Below are 24,670 nucleotides of genomic sequence, written 5' to 3' on the forward strand. Positions count from 1 at the left end.
GCCTCTGGGACTCCAACGTCTCATTTGGGTCGTTTCTCGAGTTTCAAGTAATTAGAAGAAAACAAGATAAAACTGGAAAAGAAGAGCGAAGAGGACAGTCCTTATACCGCTGCAGGCCCAAGCTGATTCCAAATTGAATCGGGAGAAAAGACACAGAAATGCGGCACGGAGAAGCGTCGAGCTGACGCCGTTCTCCACCAGTGGCATTTCGACGCTTATCGGGACGATGTGTGTGTGTGTGTTTGTCCCGTAAGTAAAATTGGTCCCCCATAAAACACAAAAACACAGATGTGTGTGTGATTGTCCCAGTAAGTGATGAAAATTGGTCCCCATAATACATAAAAACGCATATATATGTCTGTGTGTGTGTCGCAAAATGGGCAAATGAAATGTGGGAGTGGGTCAACCATTAGCCGATGATCGGCAATTGACACACGAGGGTCTGTGTCGAAAACGGTTGAAATTTATATGAAGAATGATGCAACCACCTGGACGTGAATAGTTTTTTTATGAGTCGGTCTGATCGAATTGCAGAAAATCGTTTTGCGGATTACCGCCGAAGTACGGACCTTTCAACTTGAAGCGTCATTTTCGGCACTTCTCTTGAACGGCGAACCCTCGGCGTGGCCCCACTCGGTTTTCCCGACCCGACTCGCGAGGACGGATCCATACTCGGCTTTGACAAGTTGTCACTTTGGTTATTTCCCGCCGAGCGCTCACCAACAAAGAAGAACGCGATCCCATTCGCGGCTTTCGATTGACTTTTCGCCACCGGAGTCACCGAGATCGCCGTGTTAAATTGAATACGTTGACTGCGATTTTGAAGTTCTACAAATGCGAGGACTTTTGGAAATTCCGCGACAGCAGAAATATGACCCCCTCCCACAAGCCCCACCCCCGTACACCATCCTGATTAGCAACGTTTATAATGAGATTATATTAATCGGCTAAGAGTCCCCGAGATGCTGTCAGCGGCACTTGTATGCAAATCGTCTTCCGTCCTAGCCGTCAACTTGTAATACGCAGCAAGCGGGGATGGGGGGGTATTGGAGGCGGGCCAGTTCTGAAGTACTCGGTGTGTACATCTTCAGTATTGACTTTGTACGTTTTCAAATTCTATGATTAAAAAACAAACAACAAAAAACGTCGACGGTGATTGTCGGAGTTTTAGCAAAGCGCGCTTGCCTTTGATTGTCATTGCCATCTGGTTTCAATGCAAACGAGTGCATTAAGTTTGAACGACGACAGAGGGCCGTGGGGGGTGGACGATCCAACTGTGCACATCAGAACCTCGGCATATTAGCGCAACACTGCTTGCAGACGTTCCATTCGGTCAGCGAACGAGTAGCATCAGCGCAGCAGCGTTTGGGACCATTTCCTAGCAAAGGTGAAGCAACACAGAGAGAGAGTCAACAAATCCATTCTTATAGGCCTCTTACTGAGCTCACCCACAGTTGCTAAAATTGTTGCAAGCAGCTCACCGTTCTCAAAAGGGAATCAGAACGTCGTCTCGTCATCATTCCCGACAGGCGTCTTGGACAAACTTGCTTCTTGGTTGAGATGTTTGCTTCGTTTGTTTCCACTAGCTTGCAGCCAGTTCGTTCGGGTATTTGCTCATTCGCTCTGTCAACACCCGCGCTTGGCAAAATGCACACGGCCCCCATCCGCCTCGCGCCTCGCAAATCAGCGCAGCGTGACGAGGTTGTCGGATGCCTGCTCCCTCGCGAAGACAAATCGGGCGACTTTCACACACTCGCACCTGCGGCGTCGCGTTTTTCGACCGTTGCCTGATTAGCATCACACTTCGATCACGTGTAAGCCCACCTTTTGGAATCATTTCACAACTCCCTCCATGCGTCACGGTGCCAATCCCCTCAAATAAACACAAAACAAAATTATTGCAACCAAGATTCAAGATGAGAGCTTGCCCCTACTGCTAACACATAATGGGAAATATCATAGACCCGCTAATTTATAGCATCACTGGTCGCTCCCTTGATTATTTTTATTTCTTCTTATTATTATTTGTATCAGTGCAATGGCTAATTCTCTCCGCCACGCTTGACAACACACTTGAATGCGCACCGCAGCGTTCAAGTGCGCCTCACCGCCGGACTCATTAATCACCCGGGCGGCTGCCGTATACAAGATGGCGCCTGCCTGATCTATTCACGGGACCTCGGTAGGCGTTGGCTGTTTTTTTAGACTTCTACCGGCTGCCCAGTTTATTGGGATGAAAAAAACAGAGACTAGGAAAAATGAGCGATGTTTAACGGCAAAGAGAAATCTCCCTTGCGCCGCCGCCGCGCCACTTCCTCTCGCTGTTTACCATCGGTGCAGACAGACGAGCCCCGCAGTCAATTACAGGTGCTTGTTAGACTATGAATGGAGCAAAGAAGTCATGTTGCCCTTCCAGGAGAATACAAATGTAATTTGTACGGCGGCACGCGGCGCAAATGACAACACACTCGACTCGCCGGCTGAAGTAGGCCAGCTTTCGAGTGTTTGTCTCGCAGTTATGTTGAGAGGAGTCATGACTTAGGGGTCAGCAAAAGTCCAAAGTCCAGCTCGATGACATTCTTCAGTTTCAACATACTGTACTCAGTATCTGTGCTTGAATTTAGCTCGCACTGCTAACGTCTGTGTCAGCTCTTAGTCGTACAGGAGTGGTGCATCGATGAGAAGGTTTCTTCAGCCGTCATCTGTACTTCTTACAGAAGAACAAGTACAGATGACGTCTGAAGAAACCTTCTCATCCTCACACTGCTAACACATTTACATGTTGAACTAGCTAACCTGCTAACACATTCACATTTTCATACTTCCGGATTAGACTCTGTTATCTATGACTTTATCTATGCATAAGACAAAGCGGAAGCCATGTTTATCCAGCACCTGGTCAAAGCTAATTTGCGACGCTGACCTACCTTAGCTTTCCTTCTGTTTACCGCACAAATTGACGCTTAGCGAATCCGCCGGGAACTAAACGGCCTTCATGTTTTCCTTCGCTTGTGAACTGAGATATTGACTTCCCGTTTTAGTCGAAATTAGTCCCTCAACGCAGACCGGATCGGAATTAGCTTCCCTACCCATTCACGCGTTGACAGACAGCTAGATTGACGTCATGGTATTGATCCGCGGCGCATTACTACCTTTTTCCCACCGTCCGACCTTGTGAAAAGTCAGGCTAAAACGACTTTTGATTGAGTTTTGTCCACTATGTTAATATTATTTTCGTTTTTCTCCACATTGGGAGCAGGCGCAACACCCATGCTAGTACTCTGTACATCTCGGCAAGGAAAACCCTCGAACGCGGACACCCAGAGATTATCCACAATAACCCTGAGTCATCCCCGAGTGAACGCTTGATCCGTTCGATTTATTTCAATCAGCGCCAAGCAGATGGCCCTCCATTTTGAAGCGTGGCGCCGGCCAGCAAATCACATCGTATGCTTCCCGGAGAGCGCGGTGTCGACTCACGCAGGCTGGCACTCCCCCGCTGGCAACTCCAGGTGCGCCCCAGCCTATAAATGGCACAGTCGCTCGCTCCCACGAGTAATGACTGAAAAAGACATCTGACAGCAATTGTAACACCTGCTCCTTTTTTGTACGCTTTCTTTCGCTTCTCCTCTCTCGCAAGTTTTCGCCGTTCCTACCCGGACGCTTCATTTTTTTCGACTCCGGATGCTACGCTACTGACAGCGCGGCAGCCGGAATATCCCGGGTCGTCCCATATGTCAGGCGCCCGTGCAGCCACTGCATCCGACTTGATCAGGTTCACGCTAGGGGCGAGCCAGGAGTGGGCGGGGCTTGTCAATATCGACGGATCCCCTTTTGGAAGTGACAAAAGTCAATCCCCATATGGCGCTAAAACTAAGCCTAATAAATAAGTCATACGCTAGCGCATAAAATGCTAAACCAGTTAGCATCGCGGGACATTTGCGTCTGATGCTAAAATTAGCGTGGATTGTATATTTTCTTTTGTTTTTGTTTAGATCAGTGGTTCTTAACCGGGGGTGTGAAAATGCTTCATAGGGTGGGTATGAGTATACCCTGGGGGAAATTTACAATTTTTCGTGGATAATGTTTGGGTAACTGAAAATCAAGAAGTAATTGTGTTAATTGGCATTAGTGGATAATGCTAATGAAGCCTTATAGCTGTCACGTAAACCAATTGTTATTATAAGGATTATTTAACCCATTCACTGCCAGACATGTTCAAAAATGTCTCCACTCCAGTGCCAGGGCTTTTGTCATTGTCACTCAAATTACAGGACCCACAGAATATTGAGTTTTAAGACTACATAAACTTTCAATGCAGTGTTAAAAAAGTTAGACTCTCTTCTTTCATCAGAAATAGAGTTAATTCATAAATTAAATGGGTCTGGAGTTATATGAAATGGGGGCGCATGTCCAAAATACAATGGAAAACATACATATTGGTTTTTATCGCGCTTTAGCGACAAAGCGCTAACATGGAAAAAGGCTAATGCTTCCTCCTTGTGGAAGGGAAAAAAACATTGCCATGCATCTGACCAGCACTTTATCAGCACCTAAACATGAAAAAACAAAACCGGGAATGGTGCTCTGTCATATTTGCAATTCCCAAATAAATTTGTGAATGGCAGTAAGTTAATATACATAATATATTACAGTTTTTTTTCGTAGTACGAAAATAATTTTAATTTTTGTAATCCCGCAATGCAAAATTTCTTGTCAATTATGTAAATGAAGAATTACTGTAAATACATGACAGTTTGTTATGATTATGATATCAATATTGCTTTTCATCAATTCTGGAAGGGGGGTGTAAAGAAGTCTAATTCCTTTTGTGACCTCATCAAGTCTTTGATGATGACACAGGGGTTTTTGTTTTTTTTTTGCTAGCTTCGGGTACGGATGGCTTTTGCTTGTTTACGTTTGGGTAATATTTCTCCATTCCCCCATCGCTCCTCGGAAAAATGCAATTATGAAAACAGTACCTTATTAAAAGCTTGTCATGGGCCCCGACAGTGTAAAAGCATGCAGGTTGGATTAATTGCCCCCCAACCACCTCCTCCCACTCGCACTCCCTCTTTTCCCACCTCGCTCATGTCAATTCTTTGCGGGTACGCACACCCGCGCGCCTATTCATTCCTCATCTTGTCAGACCTCGCCTGTTAATAATCGCTTAATTGCCAGCAGCCGCCCATCAGCCTCATAATTGGCTTGTCGTGCAGGGTGGGGGAGGCGGTTGGGGGAGGGCGTACGCGCGTGGGAGATCCCAATAAAGAAATTGAAATATTTAAAAAATGCATTGGTTGTATCGCAGGTGAATGGAAGCTTAATCCGTTTACAGTTCGACGGTGGCGGCTTTATTTGACTGAAATGTTTTGTTTTCCCGCGCGCATTGTCGCTAATAAGCTAGTGCGCGTATTGTCACTTGTAAGCCACCGCTAGCTCGCGTCTCGCCGGCCCGATTCCGCTTTGCAGCCAATGGCGGCTTATGTTTGTCCTTTCATGGCCTTAATTACCAGCCAACAAACGACTGTTTGTGTGCGCCCGGTTTTTAAATACGCCGCGAATGTCTCCCCCCCCCCCTTGTTCGCCGTACGCTTTTGTTCCGGCGAATGGGCAAAAAACACAACGAGCTGGCAGTGAATTTCTGAACACATTTATCGCGCGCAGATGTTTTGCGCATTCGCGAGAGCAGCAGGTGCTCAGTTAATTATTTTATTTTCTGCATCCGTTAAAAATCACCCCCCCAACCCCAACCCCCTTATGGCCCTCTATCTCACCACCCCCGTGCTGTTACCACCCATACATATGCCGCTGAGTGGTTAATAAGACCGAAGTAAATGTCAAAATCATGCAGTGACGCCGCCGGGTCACTCCGCGACTCCCTGAAGGGATTGAGAGCGATCGCTCGAGATACTAGCGACCGCGCTCAATCCCGTTGAAAACGGAGCGTTTAGCATTGCGGGATGTGTTTCTTTTTCGCCGGACCCCAAATACCTTCGCACGTCATCGAGATTAAAAGATCCTTGAAGTTTGGCGTCGAGGTTCTACGGCGAACAAGGTAGCAAGTGTCAGCGGGTCTTGGCGGTCGTCATGGCCCCCAGCTAACTTCGAATGACAGATCGCGATTAAAAACATTTCGGGAATGCTTCTCGTCTCGTTTCCACACACACGGCTTTTATCACCTTCGGATGAATGGCTCGTGTCGCAAAACAAGGACATAGCGGTTCTCTCGTGTTCTCGGATGTCGTGAAATGTTTAACACAGACTGATTTCGGGAAGGGGGGCTGGCGGGAGAGTGACTTAAAGAGCAAAGTTGATGATCTGTGAACAGAAGGCTGAGCCCGTACGTGCCGATTGTGAGTTTGTTGCGCGCGAGAGTCGGAGTGAACACTAAACACCCCGCGAAGGTTCAACGCTAGTCTATGGAATCTAAACTAATGAAGCCATTAAGTAGCGAGTGAGGTGGTGGCGGCGGTACAACTGACCGGGGTAATTCTTTTCGAGCACACGGGGATGAAAACAACGCAAGCTCAAAAAATGCTGTTGATATGCCGTGACCTTTGTTGGATTTCTCGCCAACAGTTTTTAAGGTCACCCACGAAAAAACAAAGTTGGAGGGGTGAAGATGATCGTCAGTTACAATAAAGATGTCCGGTGTAAATTCCACCTCTCTGTCGTCAGAATTCAGCCGATACATGCGCCGCCGGATGCAAGGTAAAACTCTCGATTTATCGCTTGATTTGTGTTCTGTCCCTTATCTGCCATCACAAAATCTGGACAGCGAGCAAAACAAACAAAAAAAAAGGCACTGCAGGCATCCGGAATGGTATTCGGAAAGTCTTTTGTCTGAAGCGACCTGACTCTGTGACCATGTTTACGGTAACGTGTCGATCGACGAGGGGTCTTGGTTGCGTGATGGTAGGGCGGTGGTAGGGCGGTGGTAGGGCGGCGGTAGAGCGGCGGTAGCGTGGCGGTAGCGTGGCGGTAGGGCGGCGGTAAAGTGGCGGTACGGCCGCGGTAGTACAGCGGTAGGACGGCAGTAGCGCGACAGTAGTGCGACAGTAGTGCGGCGGTAAGCTAATTTAAATAGATCTCTTAGCCATTGAAGCGTCTCGATTAGACACCTTGTTTGAGTGCAATTCTAACTCACCCATCGACCTCAAAGACACGGTCTGAGTGTCTTCCCTATGTCCTCATGGTAACATTGCAAGCCTCCAGGGTTTGATTTCACTTCACCTGTTGATCCGCTTTGCGTGATGTTTCAACAAGACTGCGCTGAATATGCATTTTTTTTGTGTGTACGTGCAGTTCTGTGTGTTCAATCCCCACTCCACTGCATTGTGGAGTGGGGTTGCGGGGGCACAGGGGTTGAGAAAAGGAAGGAATGCAAAGCAGGCCGGCTGCTTTTGATGCTCTGCCAATAACGCTCAGCTGGGGCGCATTTGAAATTGAAATGGCACGGGAAAGAAGCGCTCCATCACACACTCCGGAGGGACCGCAAAAAATCCCGCAGGTGTCGCAGCCGAGACTTTGCCGCGGTCCTGTCACGGCTAGCGGGGACGAAAGGGGGGTGGAGATGATACAAGAGTCCGGCGAGGGAGAGAAGCAGTTTGATGCACGGAGAGGGCTGGTTGCTGTGAAGTGGTTGTTATGAGGGGGGGGGGGGATAAGCCCCGCCCTCCCCTCACTAAAACCCGTATTCATGCTGCCCGCAGAGACTCTTATTCCGTTCCGTTCCTTTCTTGGTGTTGTGGTCCATCTTCGATACAAAATACAAAAACAAAAAAATACAAAATAAAAACAAAAGTGTGTGATGATTTATTCCAAGTAAACATTTCTATTGTCAGTGCTGTAAATATTCGCCGAGCCCATTTCTGTCCCGCTTTATAGCCTCTTTGCGTTTCAGCAGCTGATGATTCAAGCTGTACAGAACCGCCCACCACCGTGCCCCCCTTTTTTCATTATTTTTGAGGCACTAGGTCCACAATTATGTCTCTCTCTGTACTTTCTCCATTGACTTGGGACACAAATATGACCTCACATGAAGATAACGGTGGCATTAGCAACGATTAGCATCTGCACATTTGTAGCCACCTTATAAGCGACAGCTACCGGAACCCAAACAATGCCGAAAACCCCCAAAAGCGGCTCCACGTCTACATTTTCATTGGCTTATTTCTACCTAATCTAATTCTATCTAATAGCTAGTTAGATAGTTAGTTAGCTAATACACCCAATGTCACTATTAAATACAGATAGAAAGCTAGATAGACAGTTAGTAGATAGCTAATAGATAGCCAACAGATAGCTTGTTAGATAGCTAGCCACCTAATTAAACACATAATTGTGATGAACCTAAATAATGTTTGACCGGTTAACTGATATCTAGCCTACCTATTTTTGCTGGCGCGTATGGCTGCTGCTGCTCACCCACAGAAAAACTGATCCTGTGACTGTAAAGTGACCTTGAGAGTTTTGAAAGGCGCTTAGAAATCACATGTATTATTATTTTTATTATTATTATTATTATTATTATTATTATTATTATCTTTCTATCAGCTAGCTATCTATTATCTATCTAGCTAGCTAGAAAACTAGCTATTAGCAATATAGCTTGCTAGCTGGCTGTTTGAGTCAGGAAACATATTAGCTATCTAGTTAGCTAGCTATCTATTAGCTGGCTATCTAGCATTCATTTAGCTAGCTCAAATGAAATTTCCGCACGGCGCGAAAGCTCGCAACCCGGTTAGCTTCACCGCACGATTGAAATTTAGCTTTCCATCCATCGTTTGTATGGCGGGGGCCTATTGGGCGCGCCAATATGTGCATGTACGTGTATCTTCCCCTTGTTAGCTTTGATCGCTGTTATGGATCTGCCTCATAATGTTTTACTCTCCGCCGAGTTGGCCTGGGAAGTGATCGGGAGGAACCAATTGCTGCTCTCGGCGGTCCCCCAAGGGGGGTGGGCGGCGGGGGTGGCGGTGGGGGTATGGCGAATCGCACAAGCAGCTGCACGGGAGCACGGGTGGCGACACGCGAGGCGATGAAAGCAATGCGGCAGCGAGATGAGGGGCGTATGACACATCGGTGACAAGGAGGAGTTAAAAGTGTCAGAAATGCAGATGTAAAGATAAAAAAAAAACAGATAGCGCAATCCCGAAAAAGGAGATGAAGCGAGGCTGCGAAATGATTTGAAGAGCCCGTTGAATTTCATCATATCGCTCTACCAACCACCTCCTACCCTCCCCAACCTCCCCGCAGGCTGCAATGGAGACGGAATACGAGGACATTCCTAATCGTATCTGGATCTCATTAAAGTAAATTATTCTCCGAGATCGCAATTCGCTACCCGGGATCTTTTAACGCGCCATTCATAACCACTCTTATCTCACATCTTTCTATCTCCCTAAGCGACCAATCAATTAGTCATTTCAAATAAATGAGCAAAAAAACGGGATGTGTTCTTGCCGTGGTCAGAGTTTGTTTTGTCGTCGTACATTGTCGGTAGGGCGGCGTTGGGGGGGGGGGGGGGGGGGAGACGACTTTGGAAACCCACCGCCAGTTTTGATTAAGACGTTGACGTGTTCGCTCGGGATGTTGGAGTGGCGGGAGGAATTAATTTCTTCGAAGATTACTCATTGCGTCTGCGTAGAACGGCTATGATTACCACGGAGTCTGTTTCAAGTTTGAGGGCGTTCAAGTTGAATTTTTTGGGGGGGGGGAAACAAACATGAATTTCGACCCCAAAAAATTGGGGGGATTAGCCTAGCGCCATTTTGTCCGTGCTATTTTGCTAAATCAGTTTAAGAAAATAAACACACGATGCGCGCAGACACGGATGCAAAACTAGCTTATAGACGTTCTCTACCTCTGCTGGTAGTGCATTGGATTCCTTTTGAACCGGGGAAGGGTGGGGGGGCGGGTTGAAAGAAGGCTCCGGAAGCCCATCGTCAGTTTTGATTAAGATGTTGACGTGTTCGCTCGCAATGTCAGGATGGCGGGAGAAATATATATATTTTTTTATATATATAACTCATCGCGCAAGCACATATTCTTTATACTCTGCGTAGAACGGTTATGATTACAGTGACTCACAGAGTTTGTTTCAAGTTTAAAAAGTGTTCAAGTTGATTTTGAGGTGGGGGAGACATGAATTTTGTTTGCAAAAAAATTGAGGGGGATTAGCCTAGCGCCAATTTTTCCATGCTATTTTGCTAAATCAGTTTCTGAAAATAAAAATTCTACGTTTTGAATCCAAACGCGACGCGCGCAGACGTGGATGCAAAACTGGCTTGTAGATGTTCTCGTCCTCTGCTGCGAGTGCGGTCGAGCACATCCCCACATCGTACGTGAGTATGTTTTCAAGAGGTACGCTGTGTAGGGGGTGGGCCGTTCAGGAGGGGGTTGTCATCGGCTCCAGTGACATCCAGCTGGTTTTTAATGGCGCCATGACAGTCAAGTCTTTCCCTGCGGCGCTGCCACTTTGTCCCCTTCAGTTGTTTCATTGCGTCTTTTCGCTCTCCTCTTCACTGTCACTCCTTCTCCAGATCTTCCTCGCCGGGCGTCGACTTCATAGCACCCCCCCCCCCCCCCACTTGATTCATCTCCTTCACCGCCGTCATCATCCTTACTCCACCAATTTCAATCGTTACCCATTTCGATTCCTCCTCTACATTATTTGCTTTCTCTTCTTCAACCCGCCCTTTATCACGACTTTCACGCTTTCCCAAAACCTTGCCTGCCGTCTCTCCTCCTCCCTTTCCATCTTTAATCCCGGTGCATTCTTTTACTGCCAGCCTGCAGGGCTCTCCGGTGCTCACTGCGAATCTTTAATGACTCTCGTGTCTTTTACAATATCTGTCAAAATCTACCTTCCACTCTTCCACCTGTCCTCCTCCATTTCACACCACACCCCCATTTCTTTTAGTTACTTCCGGGTTGAGTGAACGCTGGCGCGTGTGTCTGCCGCTGCTCACCCATAGGAAGACTTGTTTATTATTTTGCTTTGTGTTGACCATGACTGTCTCGCTACTTACCTAGCTGGCTACCTAGCTACCTATCTATTTGCTACCTATTTGCTGTCTATCTAGCTAGCTGGCTATCTATTAGCTATCTATCTGGCATGCTGGCCACCGGGCTGATTACAAGCAACAGGATCCGCCCGAGGGACACCTGAACTAGAGAAGGAAAGAAACGGTTTCCCTGTCTGGAGAATGTGTGAGGAAATCTTGATGCCTGATTGGGTAACCGATCAATTTATTGAAAAGATGTCAACTAAAGTGGATGGCGCCAGCTGCTCGCCGGGGAGAAAATATGGACTTTGTTCTATGCAGCAGTTTCAGGTCTTCGCGGCGGGGGGGACATCGATCCACGCCGAGTCTGTCGTGTGCTTGGCCAAGCTGCCGATAAAGCTCGGAATGACTTTCCGATCAACGTGTGTTGATTCTGTGAGGGGGCGGAATCACCTGGTTGAATGGCTGGCTCGCCCGTCGCCGAATGAAGTGCGGAAGTCGTTGCTATGGGTCCAGATTTTTTTCCTGTAATTGCATCAAAAAGTTATCTTTTGTCCAAGCACATCAGACATACAGGAAACCTTTGACAAAAAAATGTTGGAAATCTGATGGAGGAATTTAGATTTTTTTCGACACAACGTAGGCGGAAGTCTAAAATATTGACTCTGTGCTCGAACCACTATTGTATAGAAAGTCTTAAGCGCCTTTGTCACATCAGAGTTTTATCTGGCACAATGCTAGCCGCCGTAAACCGTCCCTCGACGCCTACATCCCCCAAAGTAAATCTTGCCATTGTCTATTTTGCTAGCATAGCCTCTTTAGAGCGCCTGGTTGTTGGCCCGAAGCGTGTATAAAGGCTCAATTTCAAAGCCATTTTATGTAGACCAGGGGTTTCTTGCTAGTGAGGCCGCATTAGGGAGCCACGTTGTCACCTCGAGTGCACGCATTGGCGGGAAGTAGCGGGCAGGGAAAGATAGTTGGCCGAAGTCGTAGCCAGTATGTGAACCGTGACCGCTTTGGAGCGCCTCGTTGTCATGCCGTGGTATAGCCAGCTGACTTTTCTCTGTGAGAAGCTAAACAAAACAAAAAAAACACACATAATTGATATATTATGCACAAATTGTTGCTAGGCAGCTCACGACGTGTTGCTAGGGAGTTAAAAATTATGCTAATTTTCAATATTCAACGGCATCAAAACTTCTTAAGGACTACCCGCCCTCTCCAGTTGGATTTTTACATGGTTCATTCTATAAAGTCGACAAATGTTCAGTGGAGAGAGGGGTGGAGGGGGGGTTGTTAGCGCTCAGGTAGAAAGCTAATACCAGCGAAAAGGGCATTTGTCAAGTTTGTAATTACGTGGCACGTCAATAGCTTTCGGAGTTTCTCGAGTCAAGCGCCGTCGTCAAACGTGTGGAATTTGTCTATTGGATGGAAATCCCCTCAGGCGACTTTGGTTTGAGCGCCGAATTAGCTGGATCGATAGCGCGTACAGTCTTAGCGGCAGCGGCGGCAGCCATTTTTTGTCATACAGAAACCTGAGTTTATTTGTCGCAGCTTTTCAATGATTTTTTTTTTTTTTTCGCGCCATCGTCCTTCAACGGGGGTGTGAGTGAAGCCGTCCGAATTCGTTAGGGGCGGATCGCAAAACTAGCTCCCATTCGACAATCATGGATTTGCTTGGTTTTGCATCTAAATTGGATTTTCTTTCACCTGCGTCGTCGTCGTCGTCGGATGACAAGTGCCAAACGGATCACAAACGGCTGCAAATTGTTTACGGTCTGGCGGTGCGATTTCTTAAATGGAAGCACGGAGCACGAAGCAATCCGTTAGCGACGCGCTAGTCAGACACTTCTTCACTTCCTCGACGGATTCCTTCACTTGAAGTCTTGGCTAGCCGCCGACGTTCTGTCATCGTCGTAATTGAAAGAGAAAACAGTTGGCGTGCCGAGCTGTCACGCGCCGGCCGGCCTTGCTCTTAACGTCGTATTAATCGAACGTTAGCCTCTGAGGAGTCGCCCTTGGAGGTCTGCCCAGTAATGGGACGTGCCCCAACCCTTTCGTACTCGTGCCGGCGGAATTGATTGCTTTGTTTACATGCGGGACACTTGATCTGTGGCTCATTTATTTTATTTGTTTGTTATCGGTGGCTATCATGACAAACAAGTACAGTGATACCTTGGCTTACGAACTTACTTGGTTCCCAGACAGAGTGGGTAAGGTGAAAAGTGTGGATCCCAAACATTAATTTTCCATAGGAAACCATTAAAATAAGAATAATCCGTTCCTAGGTCCCCATAAAACATAATTTTGTAATTTTCTAATTCATTAAAAAGTTCATTGGCCAAGGTGTTCGTAAGCCAAGGTATCACTGTATCTGAAGTCAATATATTTAATTTCAAAACAAAACCTGGATGGCGCACTAAGTCATATTTTCAATTCCCGAATACATTCGTGAATGGCAGTGAATGAGTTAAAGAACATCAGGTGTGATTTGTCTTTCTCCTTGATGCTCTTTGACCCAATAATACAGGAAGTATGGCTCTAACCTGATCCTGAGCCCCTTCCCCGAAAGTGGCTCGGGTCCAATCAAGTGTCCACAAAACACCGTGATGCAAAAAGGTGTCAAGTCCGCGGCTATCGATTTTGCACCGGCTTCTTTCATTCTGTTCTCTGCGGTTCTCTCCTTCTCAAGTACACGCTCGTCCGGCTGTCTTCGAGGGCCTTCCATCACGGTCCAAATCCCCCCCACCCACCTCCGCCGTCAAAAAAAATTACATTCATCCATCTGGTCCGAGAAGCTCCACGATGAAACCTCCGCAGTCTTATTGCGTTGATTAAAATTGTCAGAGTGGGGCAAAGTGCGTGCAAAAAAAAAAACAAGGGGGAGGTGGTTGAGGGTAGGGGGTCTTCTGCCAATATCCCCTATTCAACCACTGCTGCTTCTTTCCAATATACGTCCCCGGACATCGACAGAAAGCTTGCTTGGCCTACAGCTCCGCTTCATCCCTTTTCATTTATTTCTGTTTGATGTCTCTGAGTGCATGAAATGACCCAGATGAACCGCTAAATGTGCAGCTCGCTTCACTCAACCCGGAATGACTCAAATAGATAGAAAGTTAGCTAGCTGGCTAATAGATAGCTAGCTAGATACATAGCTAATAGATAGAAAATAGATAGCTAGTTAGGTAGCCAGCTAGATAGAGTGCTATTCCCAAATTTGTTTGGGTTTTGGATTTTTTCGGGTGCCGATAAAGTGCTGGTCAGACCTCTGGTAATGTTTTTTTCTTTTCCACAAGGGGTCAGAATTTTCCCATTTTCCATGTTAGCGCTTTGTTCCAGGTTCAGCTGTTGTTAAAGCGCTATATAAACCAATATGTATGTATTGCATTGTATTTTGGACAGCTACCCTCATTTCAAACTCATATAACTCCAGACACATATAATTTAGGAATTAACTATTTTTTTCTGATAAAAGAAGAGAGTCTAAGGTTTCTAACACTGCATTGGATTTTTATGTAGTCTTAAAACTCATTATTCTGTAGGCCCTGGAATTCGAGTGACAATGACAAAAACAAGAGTAGATACATTTTGCACACATCTGGCAGTGAATGAGTTAATATTAGCCATTCTACGTGCAGGATAAAGAATACATGACTGTGTAGCCTCTGGTCTGTACTAGACTGTACGATTTAGTTTCTTGAAGCACTTTTAGCATCACGGCATGGATTCTATTTCACGTTAGCATCATGCTTGGGAGCACACAAGGAGGTCGGAAAGTTACAGAAAGGCTGTCGGAGCGAGTCGACATCCACAGCGACATCACCGCTGATTGTTATTGCGCCTGATTGCATAATAACCCGACCTGGCGCTGAGCTGGCTGTGCAAAAACAAAGGTTGTCATCAACTTGGCTACTCTACCGAATCTCCATTACGGCCTCTTCCCGTGCAGCGCTCTCCAAATCGCCATCGTTGCCACATCCATTTACGACATCTCCATCATTTGGAGCGTGACGCAACCTGACTTGAGTGCTCTTCCGACTCCCCCGCGGTTAGGACAGCGAAAACGCAGAGGAGTCCACAACCTTTGTGTGTCATTTTGCCAGTGCCGCGAGGTCCACGCATCGGCGCCGAAACTGTCCGTTGAAGATATGCAGCGTGACAGAACGAGAAAAAATGAGCCTCGGACTCGCCAGGTCAATACCTGAAGAATACTTGATGCGCAAAGCGTATCGACCCCTTTGAATCCATGCGCGAGCTTTGCCGAAGCGGCCGCGCATTGACGGGAGGTGCAGTCAGGCCTTATTTATATTGACGGCGAAAAAAAGATGCAGAAGAGAGATGCCGTTGAATTGGAAAGTCCCCGTCCAGTGAAAATAAATTACCCTGAAACTTTGACGCGACGTCTCGTGATCGCAGCCTTGGCAAAATATAACATTTAAAAATATATATGGGCTGTGGAGTACCACAGGGCGTCGTCCTTAGCCCAATATCATTCACACTAGCTGTCTAGCTGGCTAACTGTTGGCTATCTGGCGATCTATTAGCTATTTATTTGTTCTCAATTAGCTAGCTATCTAGCTTTCCATCTATTTGGGGGGGGGTTCACCTATAGCATCAAAGTAGCTCATGAAAAGCCCCCATTTTCATGAGAGCGTGCGCGAAAAGTCCCGCTTGCCAAACTGCTGACATTTCGCACCAATGTAACGGAACAGCATTGCTGGATTAGCATAGCGCCCCACTACCCTCCCTCCTGTTCTCCCAGCATCTGCGCCAGGTGTTTACGAGCCATGCCGGACACATGCACAAACATTGGCGCATGCAGCACATAATCTATTCGTATCCATTCAAGCATTCGACAACAATCAATCCCGTTTGGTCATTGCCATTCCGTTGACGTTGAAATTAGCGACTGGCTAATAACGTGGCGGCGACTTTATCGGCGAAGGGATCTTTTTGAATATTTCATTCTCTGCACGCGGGAACGGCTTATTCGGCGAACGGCGTCATTGTCACGTCCGGGCGGCGGCGCGATGTGCGATTGTCAGGCAGCCGATTGGCTCTTTTGTGTGTTGCCGGGTTACTGATTTCAGAGAGATAAACTGACGACTGACGTGGTATGTGTGCACATCTTCAGAACGGGCGTATGGCCTGAGTCTCGGGTTCAGGCGGTAATTGGATGTCTGATGAGGAGACGCGAGCGAGAGGAGAGGGCGGTTGAAGAGATGCCTGGTGAAAAGGAGTGAAAAATCTTCAGGGGGAGGAGGAAGAAAAGCGTAGTGAAAGGGGGACACGTTCTCTCTTTGTCATCTCCTAGCTTAACGTTGACCTTGCGCTTCTTATCTGCGCTCCGACATCCCATCATCCCTTTGCTTATCTCCCCCTCCTTCACCTGGCCTCAACCGACGACGGTTTTCATCACCTCCTCTTCCGTTCATCCCTTCATTTCCACAACGCCCCCAATCCCAAATCCCCCCAGACCCCCTCATATCCCACATCTTGCCCAATCCTGTGGGATTCTGGCTATTGATTGGATCGCAATGCGCGAAACCCATCCCACCCCCCGACGGACGACGTTTATTCACATATTCCATCTCCCGTTAGTTCTTCGGATGGAAAAAAAGGTCCTTTGAGCCCCCCCCCCCCCCCCCCTGTAGCCCCAAAACACCCGACGGCCATTTTTTTGTTCTCATATCAAGACTTCATATTCTCACCCAATCCACAACGGCGACTTCACCTCGGGTCTGTTTGGGCTTTTGCGCTTATCTTCATTTGACAAGTTCTCTCCGGGCAACCGGGGGGCGCTATCTCCTCAGTCATATTTTAATTAAGCCATGTACTTTTTTCCAGGGGCGGCGGTTCCAAGCGAAATGCGTTTGCCGCAGAACCCGTAATCCCCCCCCCCCCAAAAAAAAACGTAATTTGAGTCAGGCGCTAAAACGTACAGATCGCCCCCCCCTGACCCCTCTAGTCAGATGAATCATTGATTTCTGACATCCACTCTGTAGCACCCCTAGCAACGGACTAAGCATCAAGGGAGCATCTCATTTCGGAATTCCACACCGATTCGGTTGTCGTTACGGCTTTTCTATCACCATCCGAACCTTGCGGCTAGCTTAAAATCTCTCAAACGTCATTTTGTTGTCCATCTAATGGTGCCTCCATAGTTTTTTAGCGCCAAGCAAAAGCAAGTTCACCAAAGTTGAAAAGTTTACTAGTTTTGTCGGTATAATAATAATAATAATAATGTCATATATTACCGCCTTTCAAAACTCAAGGTCACTGTACAGTCACAGGATAAGCATATCTAATAGATAGCTTTCTAGATAGCTAGCGAGCCAGCTACATAGCTAATAGATAGCAAATAGCTAGCAAATAAAGTGCTCGCTAGGTAGCCCGCCAGGTAGCCAGTATAGTTGCAAAATTCCATCTCTGGCATACCAATGCGCATTGACAGCTAGCTAGTATGCGCGCATGCTAAAGACCTTTTTATTTATTTCCCCCCCCCAAAAAAAAAACAATGGACGTCAAACCCAAATGATTCAATGACAAACTTTTGGGAATGACGCGTCCCCTCGCAGATAGTCATCAGCAATTTGCCGCTTAGGAAAACAAAACGTTTATCATCAACGGGATGCTGCTAGAATCAGTTCTTAACATGCTAGCGTTCTTCAAAGAAAACGTCAATAAATCCAAAGAAACGCCTTTTCTGCATCCTCATTTGAAGGTCGCGTTACCGATTGCCTAACAACCTCGACGTGCGAGGCAGACAGTCGATTTTTCTCCAATCACTTCCTGCCCGGGCCAATGATGATGAATGCCTGAGGAAGAACGCCGTCGCATCACGATGCACTTTTCGGCGCTCTGGCTCGCCCACGACTTAATTTGATGCGCGGGGAAAAGTCTGCTCGGCGTACAGACAGTTACCGATGATACGAGTCAAACAAACTGTGGCTTAATCACATTGGAAAACGCTCCAAGGGCGCCGCGACGAGAACGCGGCGGACAATACCACCCACATTTTGGTTTTTTTCCCCCTAGCAATAGAAGCCCATGAATACCAACACCTTGCGTCAAGTAGGCTATTATCCTTGAGAAAGTATCTGGAAAGTAGTATTTGCTTTTAGCATTCAGTCATAGGCGCCTGCGTACACCGTCGCTATGATCCCAGGGGGCGTCCGGGCGGGTAGGTTAGGGGGGTGGTTGCAAGGCCTCATTCAGTGGCACAAGCAGACAAAGCGAAGACGCAGAGACAAAACGGCTTCGGTGTGACGCATCGACGAATGCGTTCAGTCTTATTGTTGTTATGGCGGGTGTTGGGAACTGTGGATGATGAACGCCGAATCTCTAGAGTCTCAGAGGTCCTCGATGCGCCCTTGAAATTGACCGCCAAAAGCAGACATTTGGTAAACAAGATGAAAACATCTAAAGCAGTGGTTCTTAAACTGGGTTCGATGGAACCCAAGGGGTTCGGTGAGTCGGTCTTAGGGGTTCGGTGGATCCTCCACCGCAGAGGTCCACCCCTCAGTCTAGTCTGCTGTTAGTGGACAGTCATTGTAAGAAGGTTTCGGTGAATGAGCAGATGAAACTGGTGGGGTTCGGTGCCTCCAAAAAGATTAAGAACCACTGATCTAAAGCAAGCAAGAAAACAAAAGTCAGTTGCCGCGATACGCCGCCTTGATGATCACCGTAACCTGGATGACTGGGAAAACCGCTTGGCTTGCCACGACTTTTGAAGCACTATATTTTCATCTTTTACAAACTGCTTTCAAGATTATAAGGTTTATCGCCCTTCACCTTTGGCCCCTCCATGCCCCGCATTCCTACTATAGCTGCTTGAGCATGACCTTCCTATGGTCCCAGGTGGCGTTTGTATCGCGCAGTCCTTGAAGATTCCAAGGGAACCAAAGCCGGGGGAGTTTGACAAGATTATTCGACGCCTATTGGAGACCTCCAACGCCAGGGCCATCATCATGTTCGCTAACGAAGACGACATACGGTAAGCGGCATTTCCGACCTAGCGACACGTCATCTGCGCGCACTGAATCACAGGAATTTGTTTCTCTGTGCGTCTCAACCAGGCGCGTTTTGGACGCCGCCAAGCGCAACAACCAAACGGGCCACTTCTTGTGGGTGGGTTCTGATAGCTGGGGGTCCAAGATCTCCCCCGTGATTGGCCAGGAAAGGGTGGCGGAGGGAGCCATCACTATTCTTCCCAAGAGGGCTTCTGTGGACGGTAAGCGTGAGAAAGTAGCGAACCGATCATTTCTTAAGCGCACTGCGAAAAAGTCGTCCGATTTTTAGCAACAATGTGGGAAATGAAAACAAGACGGTGTGAGAAATCCAATCAGCAGCTGGAGGATTTTGCCGCCTTGCTTCAAAGCGCTTCCGCACTGCCTTTGGCCCGAAATTGGGTCGCCTTTTGACTCCGAGAGCTGTTTTTCTGGCCGACCATCTAAGTTCGATAAGTCAAGCTGCGTCTTCAACTTAGCCGCGTCCCAAAGCGTTTTAAATGCATCGCTTGGATATTTTCGTTTCCAACTGATCCCCACCGAGGCGGCTCGGTCGATCCCGGCTCGAGCGAGGGAAAACTCCCGCCGCGTTTTTCAGGAGCTACGCAGGTGCATTAAGAGACAGCCGAGGGGATTAACCAAGGCAGCTCTTGTCAGCATTTAGCGCAAATCTAGCACGGCGCAGGGCGCCTGACGTCAGTCGGCTACACTCCGGGGATTTCCTCGGCAGTCGGTTTCGCTCACGCGCCGACGGCGTCCCCGGGCGGAGTGAGCCGACGCTTCATCAAGAGCAAATAACCCTCAGTGACAGCGCATGGTCATTCCCTGTCTCTGATGTTTTTGCAGCCTTCGACCGCTATTTCCGAAGCCGCTCGCTGTCCAACAATAGGCGCAACGTTTGGTTTGCCGAGTTCTGGGAGGAGAACTTCAACTGTAAGCTGGGCATGCACGGGAAACGGCCGGGAATCCTGAAGAAATGCACAGGTAAGGCTGAAATCAACCACGTGAGGGTTTCCACGTCAATAACGAAAACCGCAAACGACGCGTTTTAGTACCCAAAGTCACGTAAAACGTAAATCCTGCCCGGCGGTTGTTTGTGTGCCTGTCGCGACCGGGTGTCCCTTCCCTGACGGCCGCCATTAGTTACCGTAATTAGATTTGCGAGGATGGCGACTCCCATTGACCGTCTATTACTCGCGTGGCATTTGTGCAAGCGGGCGTGCGCGTGTCGGGCACCCCCCCAGCCATGTCCGACAGCCGAGGCCATTAATTACCAGCGGGGAAAGTTTGCGACCTCCGAAATTATCAACACCGGGCCCTTCTGCTTCAAGGTCAGCGCGGCGGCGACGCAACTGATGGCCAACATATGGTAATGAGCGTGATTCTGATTGCCTAAGGGAGAAAACAAATACGGGATCGCCAACAAGAGGAAATAGGAAACCGTGCCGCTAATTTCAATCACATAAATCCAAAAAAGAAAAATACTGACAGAATGAAATGCAGAGGTATCTAGACAACGTTTACTGTCTGACATAAAACAGTCACTATCTTAATGCTAACAAAGACCTAGCATAGCACTGTAAAATTGACTATACGTTTACTCTCTGACCTAAAAGAGTCACTAGCTTAATGTCTAGTTTAACACAGAGCTAGCATAGCACTGTCAAGATTCACTATGCATTTACTGTCTGACCTAAAACAGTCACGAGCTTAATGCTAACACAATGCTAGTGTAATAATGTCAAATTCACTATATATTTACTGCCTGAACTAAAACAGTCACTAGCTTAATGCTAACAGAGAGCTAGCCTATCACTGTCAAATTCACCATGTGTTGACTGTCTGGCATTAAACAGTCACTAGCTTAATGCTAACACAGAGCTAGCTTAGCACCATCAAATTCACCATGTAATTCCAATTCCTGAATAAATTTGTGAATGGCAGTGAATGTGTTAAAATAGTTACAACAATAATCACATACAAGGAAAGGGGGTGTGTCGACTTTTGCTATCCACTCTCAATTCCCCCTGTTCTGAGTCTGAGCGTTGCTTTTCCTTTCGTTGTCGCGCCTCCTGAGCCCCCAGCGGTCGAGACGCAATGAATCGCTTTCATCTCGCCAAATCGCCGGTTGACTCTAAGTGGCCCCCAACGCCCAAACGATCATTAGAATGTATTTATTGTAATGTGCCCTTCTCTCCCCCTGCGTGTCCCAAGGCAGCCTTTCTGTCACCGATGCCGTGCACAAACAAACCCCCTTCACACACACACGCACAAAAGCACACCCACACTTTTTTTTGTCTCCCTGGTGCCTGTACAGGCCCATTCCCTCAGTGCGGCGTTAGCGTTAGCCGCTATCCGACGGAGGATACAATTTAACGGAAGACACGCATAGGAACAAAAAAAGACAGGGAACGCAGTAATGCCGCATCTTATGAATAATGACTCATGAATATTTTATATGAGCTCTTTGTATCGTGGGTAATATATACCCATAATAACAAAGTCATGTAAGAAATATTAAATGCTTATGTCAGCGTTGTGGCGTGATTCGGGCCAATTGGCGTCTTGTGGACACCTCCCGCTAATTTCTCAGATTTATGAGTTAGCCTCGGAGGAATTTAAACGTCAAAGTGTGACTGTGTGAACCAGTCTGAAAAATAAATTGAGATTTTACGTGAAAAAAATGGATGACCAGTGCCAGGGTTTTTGTCATTGTCACTCGGATTCCAGGACCCACAGAATAATGAGTTTTAGGACGACATAAACATTCAATGCAGCGTTAGAAACCTTAGACACTCTTCTTTCATCAGAAAAAGAGTTAATTCCGAAGCTGTATGGGCCTGGAGTTATCTGACCTTAAAATGGGGGCGGCTGTCCAAAATACAATACAATACATTTATATCGCACTTTAACAATAGTTGAAGCTGTAACAAAGCGCTAACATGGACAAAAAGGCTAATGCTGCCCCCTTATGGAAAAGAAAACACATTGCCAGAGGTCTCACCAGCGCTTTATCGGCTCCCAAACAAGAGAAAAACCAAAACCCGAACAAATTCGGGAATGGCGCTCTACGTCATATTTTCAATTCCTGAATAAATTTGTGCATGGCAGTGAATGAGTTAACGTTGGCTAAAACGATTGGTCAATAAATCAATGAATGTCTTATTTTAATATTAGTTTATTATTATTATTATTATTATTTTATTTATTTTTATTTTTTTTAATATTATATTTGAATACTATTGTAAAAAAAATACATTCATAAGGCGCACCGCATCATTCATAGGGCGCACCGCATGAGGCATGTAGAATAGAAGATATAGTAGTGACTGCAGTTGCACTGTGCATCCACTAGATGGAGTCAGGCTAAAGGGAATACAATAATAATAATATTGTAATACATTTCATTCATAAGCGTCTTTCAAAACTCTCAAGGTCACTTTACAGTCACAGGATAAGTATTTCTGTGGGTGAGCAGCGGCAGCAATGCGCGCCAGCGTTTATTCAACCCGGAAGTAAATAGAAAGCTAGCTAGCCAGCAAGTACATAACTAATAGAGAGCCAACGGATAGCTCGCTAGATAGCTAGCCACCTATATAGAGCTATATAGCTAGCTAGCTAGCTAGATAGTTAGTTTGCTAATACACTGAATATCACTAATATACACAGATAGAAAGCTAGCTAGCCAGCTATTAAATAGCTCATAGATAGCCAACAGATAGCTCACTAGATAGCTAGCAACCTAGATAGCTATATAGCTAGCTAGCTAGATAGATAGTTGTACAATAGTGATTTATTTGTAGAGTGCTCTCATGACCACTGCCGCTTCACAGAACATTTAAAAATCCCGAAAATCAGAATATTGATCCATATAAAAATAATATCGGACGATAAGGCACTTTGATCAAATAGAATGCTTTCAGGTGCGCTTTATAGCGCAGAAAATTTGACTATCGTCTTGGATGCCACGTATCGATATACTGTCGTGCGTTTGAATGTAGTTGATCCGACCGAGTCTGCCTCTGATCCTCGTTTTTTGTTCTCCCTGCCATCGATTATTCATTTTTTGTCTTGGCAGGTAAGCCTCCCGGATAGACAAAAACACCGCAAATCGAATGGAAAGTAACCCTGACGATAAAAACTGTCAATTCCTTGTTGGGTGCCCTAAACAAAAAGCTAGCATGTGGGGGTTAGCATCTCTAATGGGCCAAACTGGAGAAGGTACGAATTGAATTAGCACAGCTAATTGATGTTTAATTAAGAAACGGGTTCCAATCATTAGTCGGCCCGTCAAGCGCGACGCCATCAATCACGCGCGCCGCCGGTGGAAACGCCGCCTGGCACGCTTGGCCGTGAAGGCATCCATCAAGGCGCCGACGTGATTTTGCATCCTCGAATGAGTTTACCTAACAAAACCTTAATGGCTTCCAGGGCGATGCTATCAAAACAATGATTTTTATTTCTTTCTTTATTTGTTTTTTCCAAGGTAGTTTAAAATCGTTCCGTGGCCCCTCGAACACGCCACTCTCAAATTAACTTTCCCCATTCGAATGAATGAAAATGCGATTAATCTGTTCCAATCTCCCAATCCCTCCACCAATAAAATGTCATTCTTGGCAGAGGGTAAATAATACACGCTTGTGATGCTCCACTATTTGTTTAAAAATGAAATCCTTAAAGAAATACACCACTGCTACACCGATGCTATGCTAGCCAACGTTTCCAAACAAATTTACGTTGGATTATTAGGTTCCAATTCCAATATTAAGCATGTAAATTAAAAAATAACATCTAGTTATGACTCGGATCTCATTAAATTTGTGACTGGTACCCATGACGACTCCTTCCAGAATTATTTTTAAAATTTATTTATTTGATGCACGTGACACTGATTGCATATTGGCGCTTGCACGTTTTAATCAATCTAATCATACCAAATAAATCTTATTCTTTTCCTTTCGGCTTTTCCCTTCAAGGGGTCGCCACAGCGAATCAGTGTCCTCCATCTTCAGAGGTTTGATCCGCATGTTTGTTTTGGCCAAGTTTTACGTCGGATGCCCTTCCTGACACAACCCTCTCAATTTATCCAGGCTTGGGACTGGCACAAGAAGATGCATGTCCCTTTGTGGCTCCAGAACAAGCAACTCGCTCAGTAAAAGGCTCCCAAAAACAAAATGGTCATCAGCAGAGCAATGTTTAATATGGCTAAATAAATGTATCTATTTCCTTCATTCCCTCTTATGGCCTCCTCCGAGAGGCCATCATTATAATTACCTAAACAGTAGACCATACCAATCAAATAAGTGGATGAAGAGAAGCTCTAACTGATCATACCAAATAAATAAATAAATAAATAAATAAATAAATACATAAATAAACAGAAAAATGGCCTCTGGTAGTGATGATAAGATCGTTGATGCGTGCTGAATGCGACTCTCGGGCCTCGTTGCGCTTCTTCTCCGTCCGAGAAAAGAAACGGAGAATCAGGCAACGCTACAACAACAATATCATCAATATTACCAGCGGGTTATTTTAAGCTCTCCCACTCGTCACAAAGACGCGTTGAATCCTGCGACAAATACGGAACATCCGCTCAAGCGCCGCATAATACCTTAGCGTCGGTTGAGCGGACGCGACAAGGCGCGACCG

The 24,670-nt window shown here is 46.5% G+C and overlaps 1 protein-coding gene across 2 annotated transcripts in view; it reads left to right on the plus strand.

Annotated features, from left to right (window-relative positions):
- Window positions 1-24,670, plus strand: part of grm8a (glutamate receptor, metabotropic 8a) — an 86,768-nt gene that overhangs the window by 47,487 nt on the left and 14,611 nt on the right. For both annotated transcript variants that reach the window (XM_088988710.1, XM_088988711.1), the window contains exons 4-6: window positions 18,873-19,008; window positions 19,091-19,245; window positions 19,868-20,005. In XM_088988710.1, coding sequence (XP_088844836.1) covers window positions 18,873-19,008; window positions 19,091-19,245; window positions 19,868-20,005 — 429 coding nt within the window. The remainder of the gene's footprint in view (window positions 1-18,872; window positions 19,009-19,090; window positions 19,246-19,867; window positions 20,006-24,670) is intronic.

This window comes from Hippocampus bargibanti, linkage group LG22, assembly GCF_051943395.1.
Source record: "Hippocampus bargibanti isolate YZ-2025 linkage group LG22, ASM5194339v1, whole genome shotgun sequence".
Classification (NCBI taxonomy): domain Eukaryota; kingdom Metazoa; phylum Chordata; class Actinopteri; order Syngnathiformes; family Syngnathidae; genus Hippocampus; species Hippocampus bargibanti.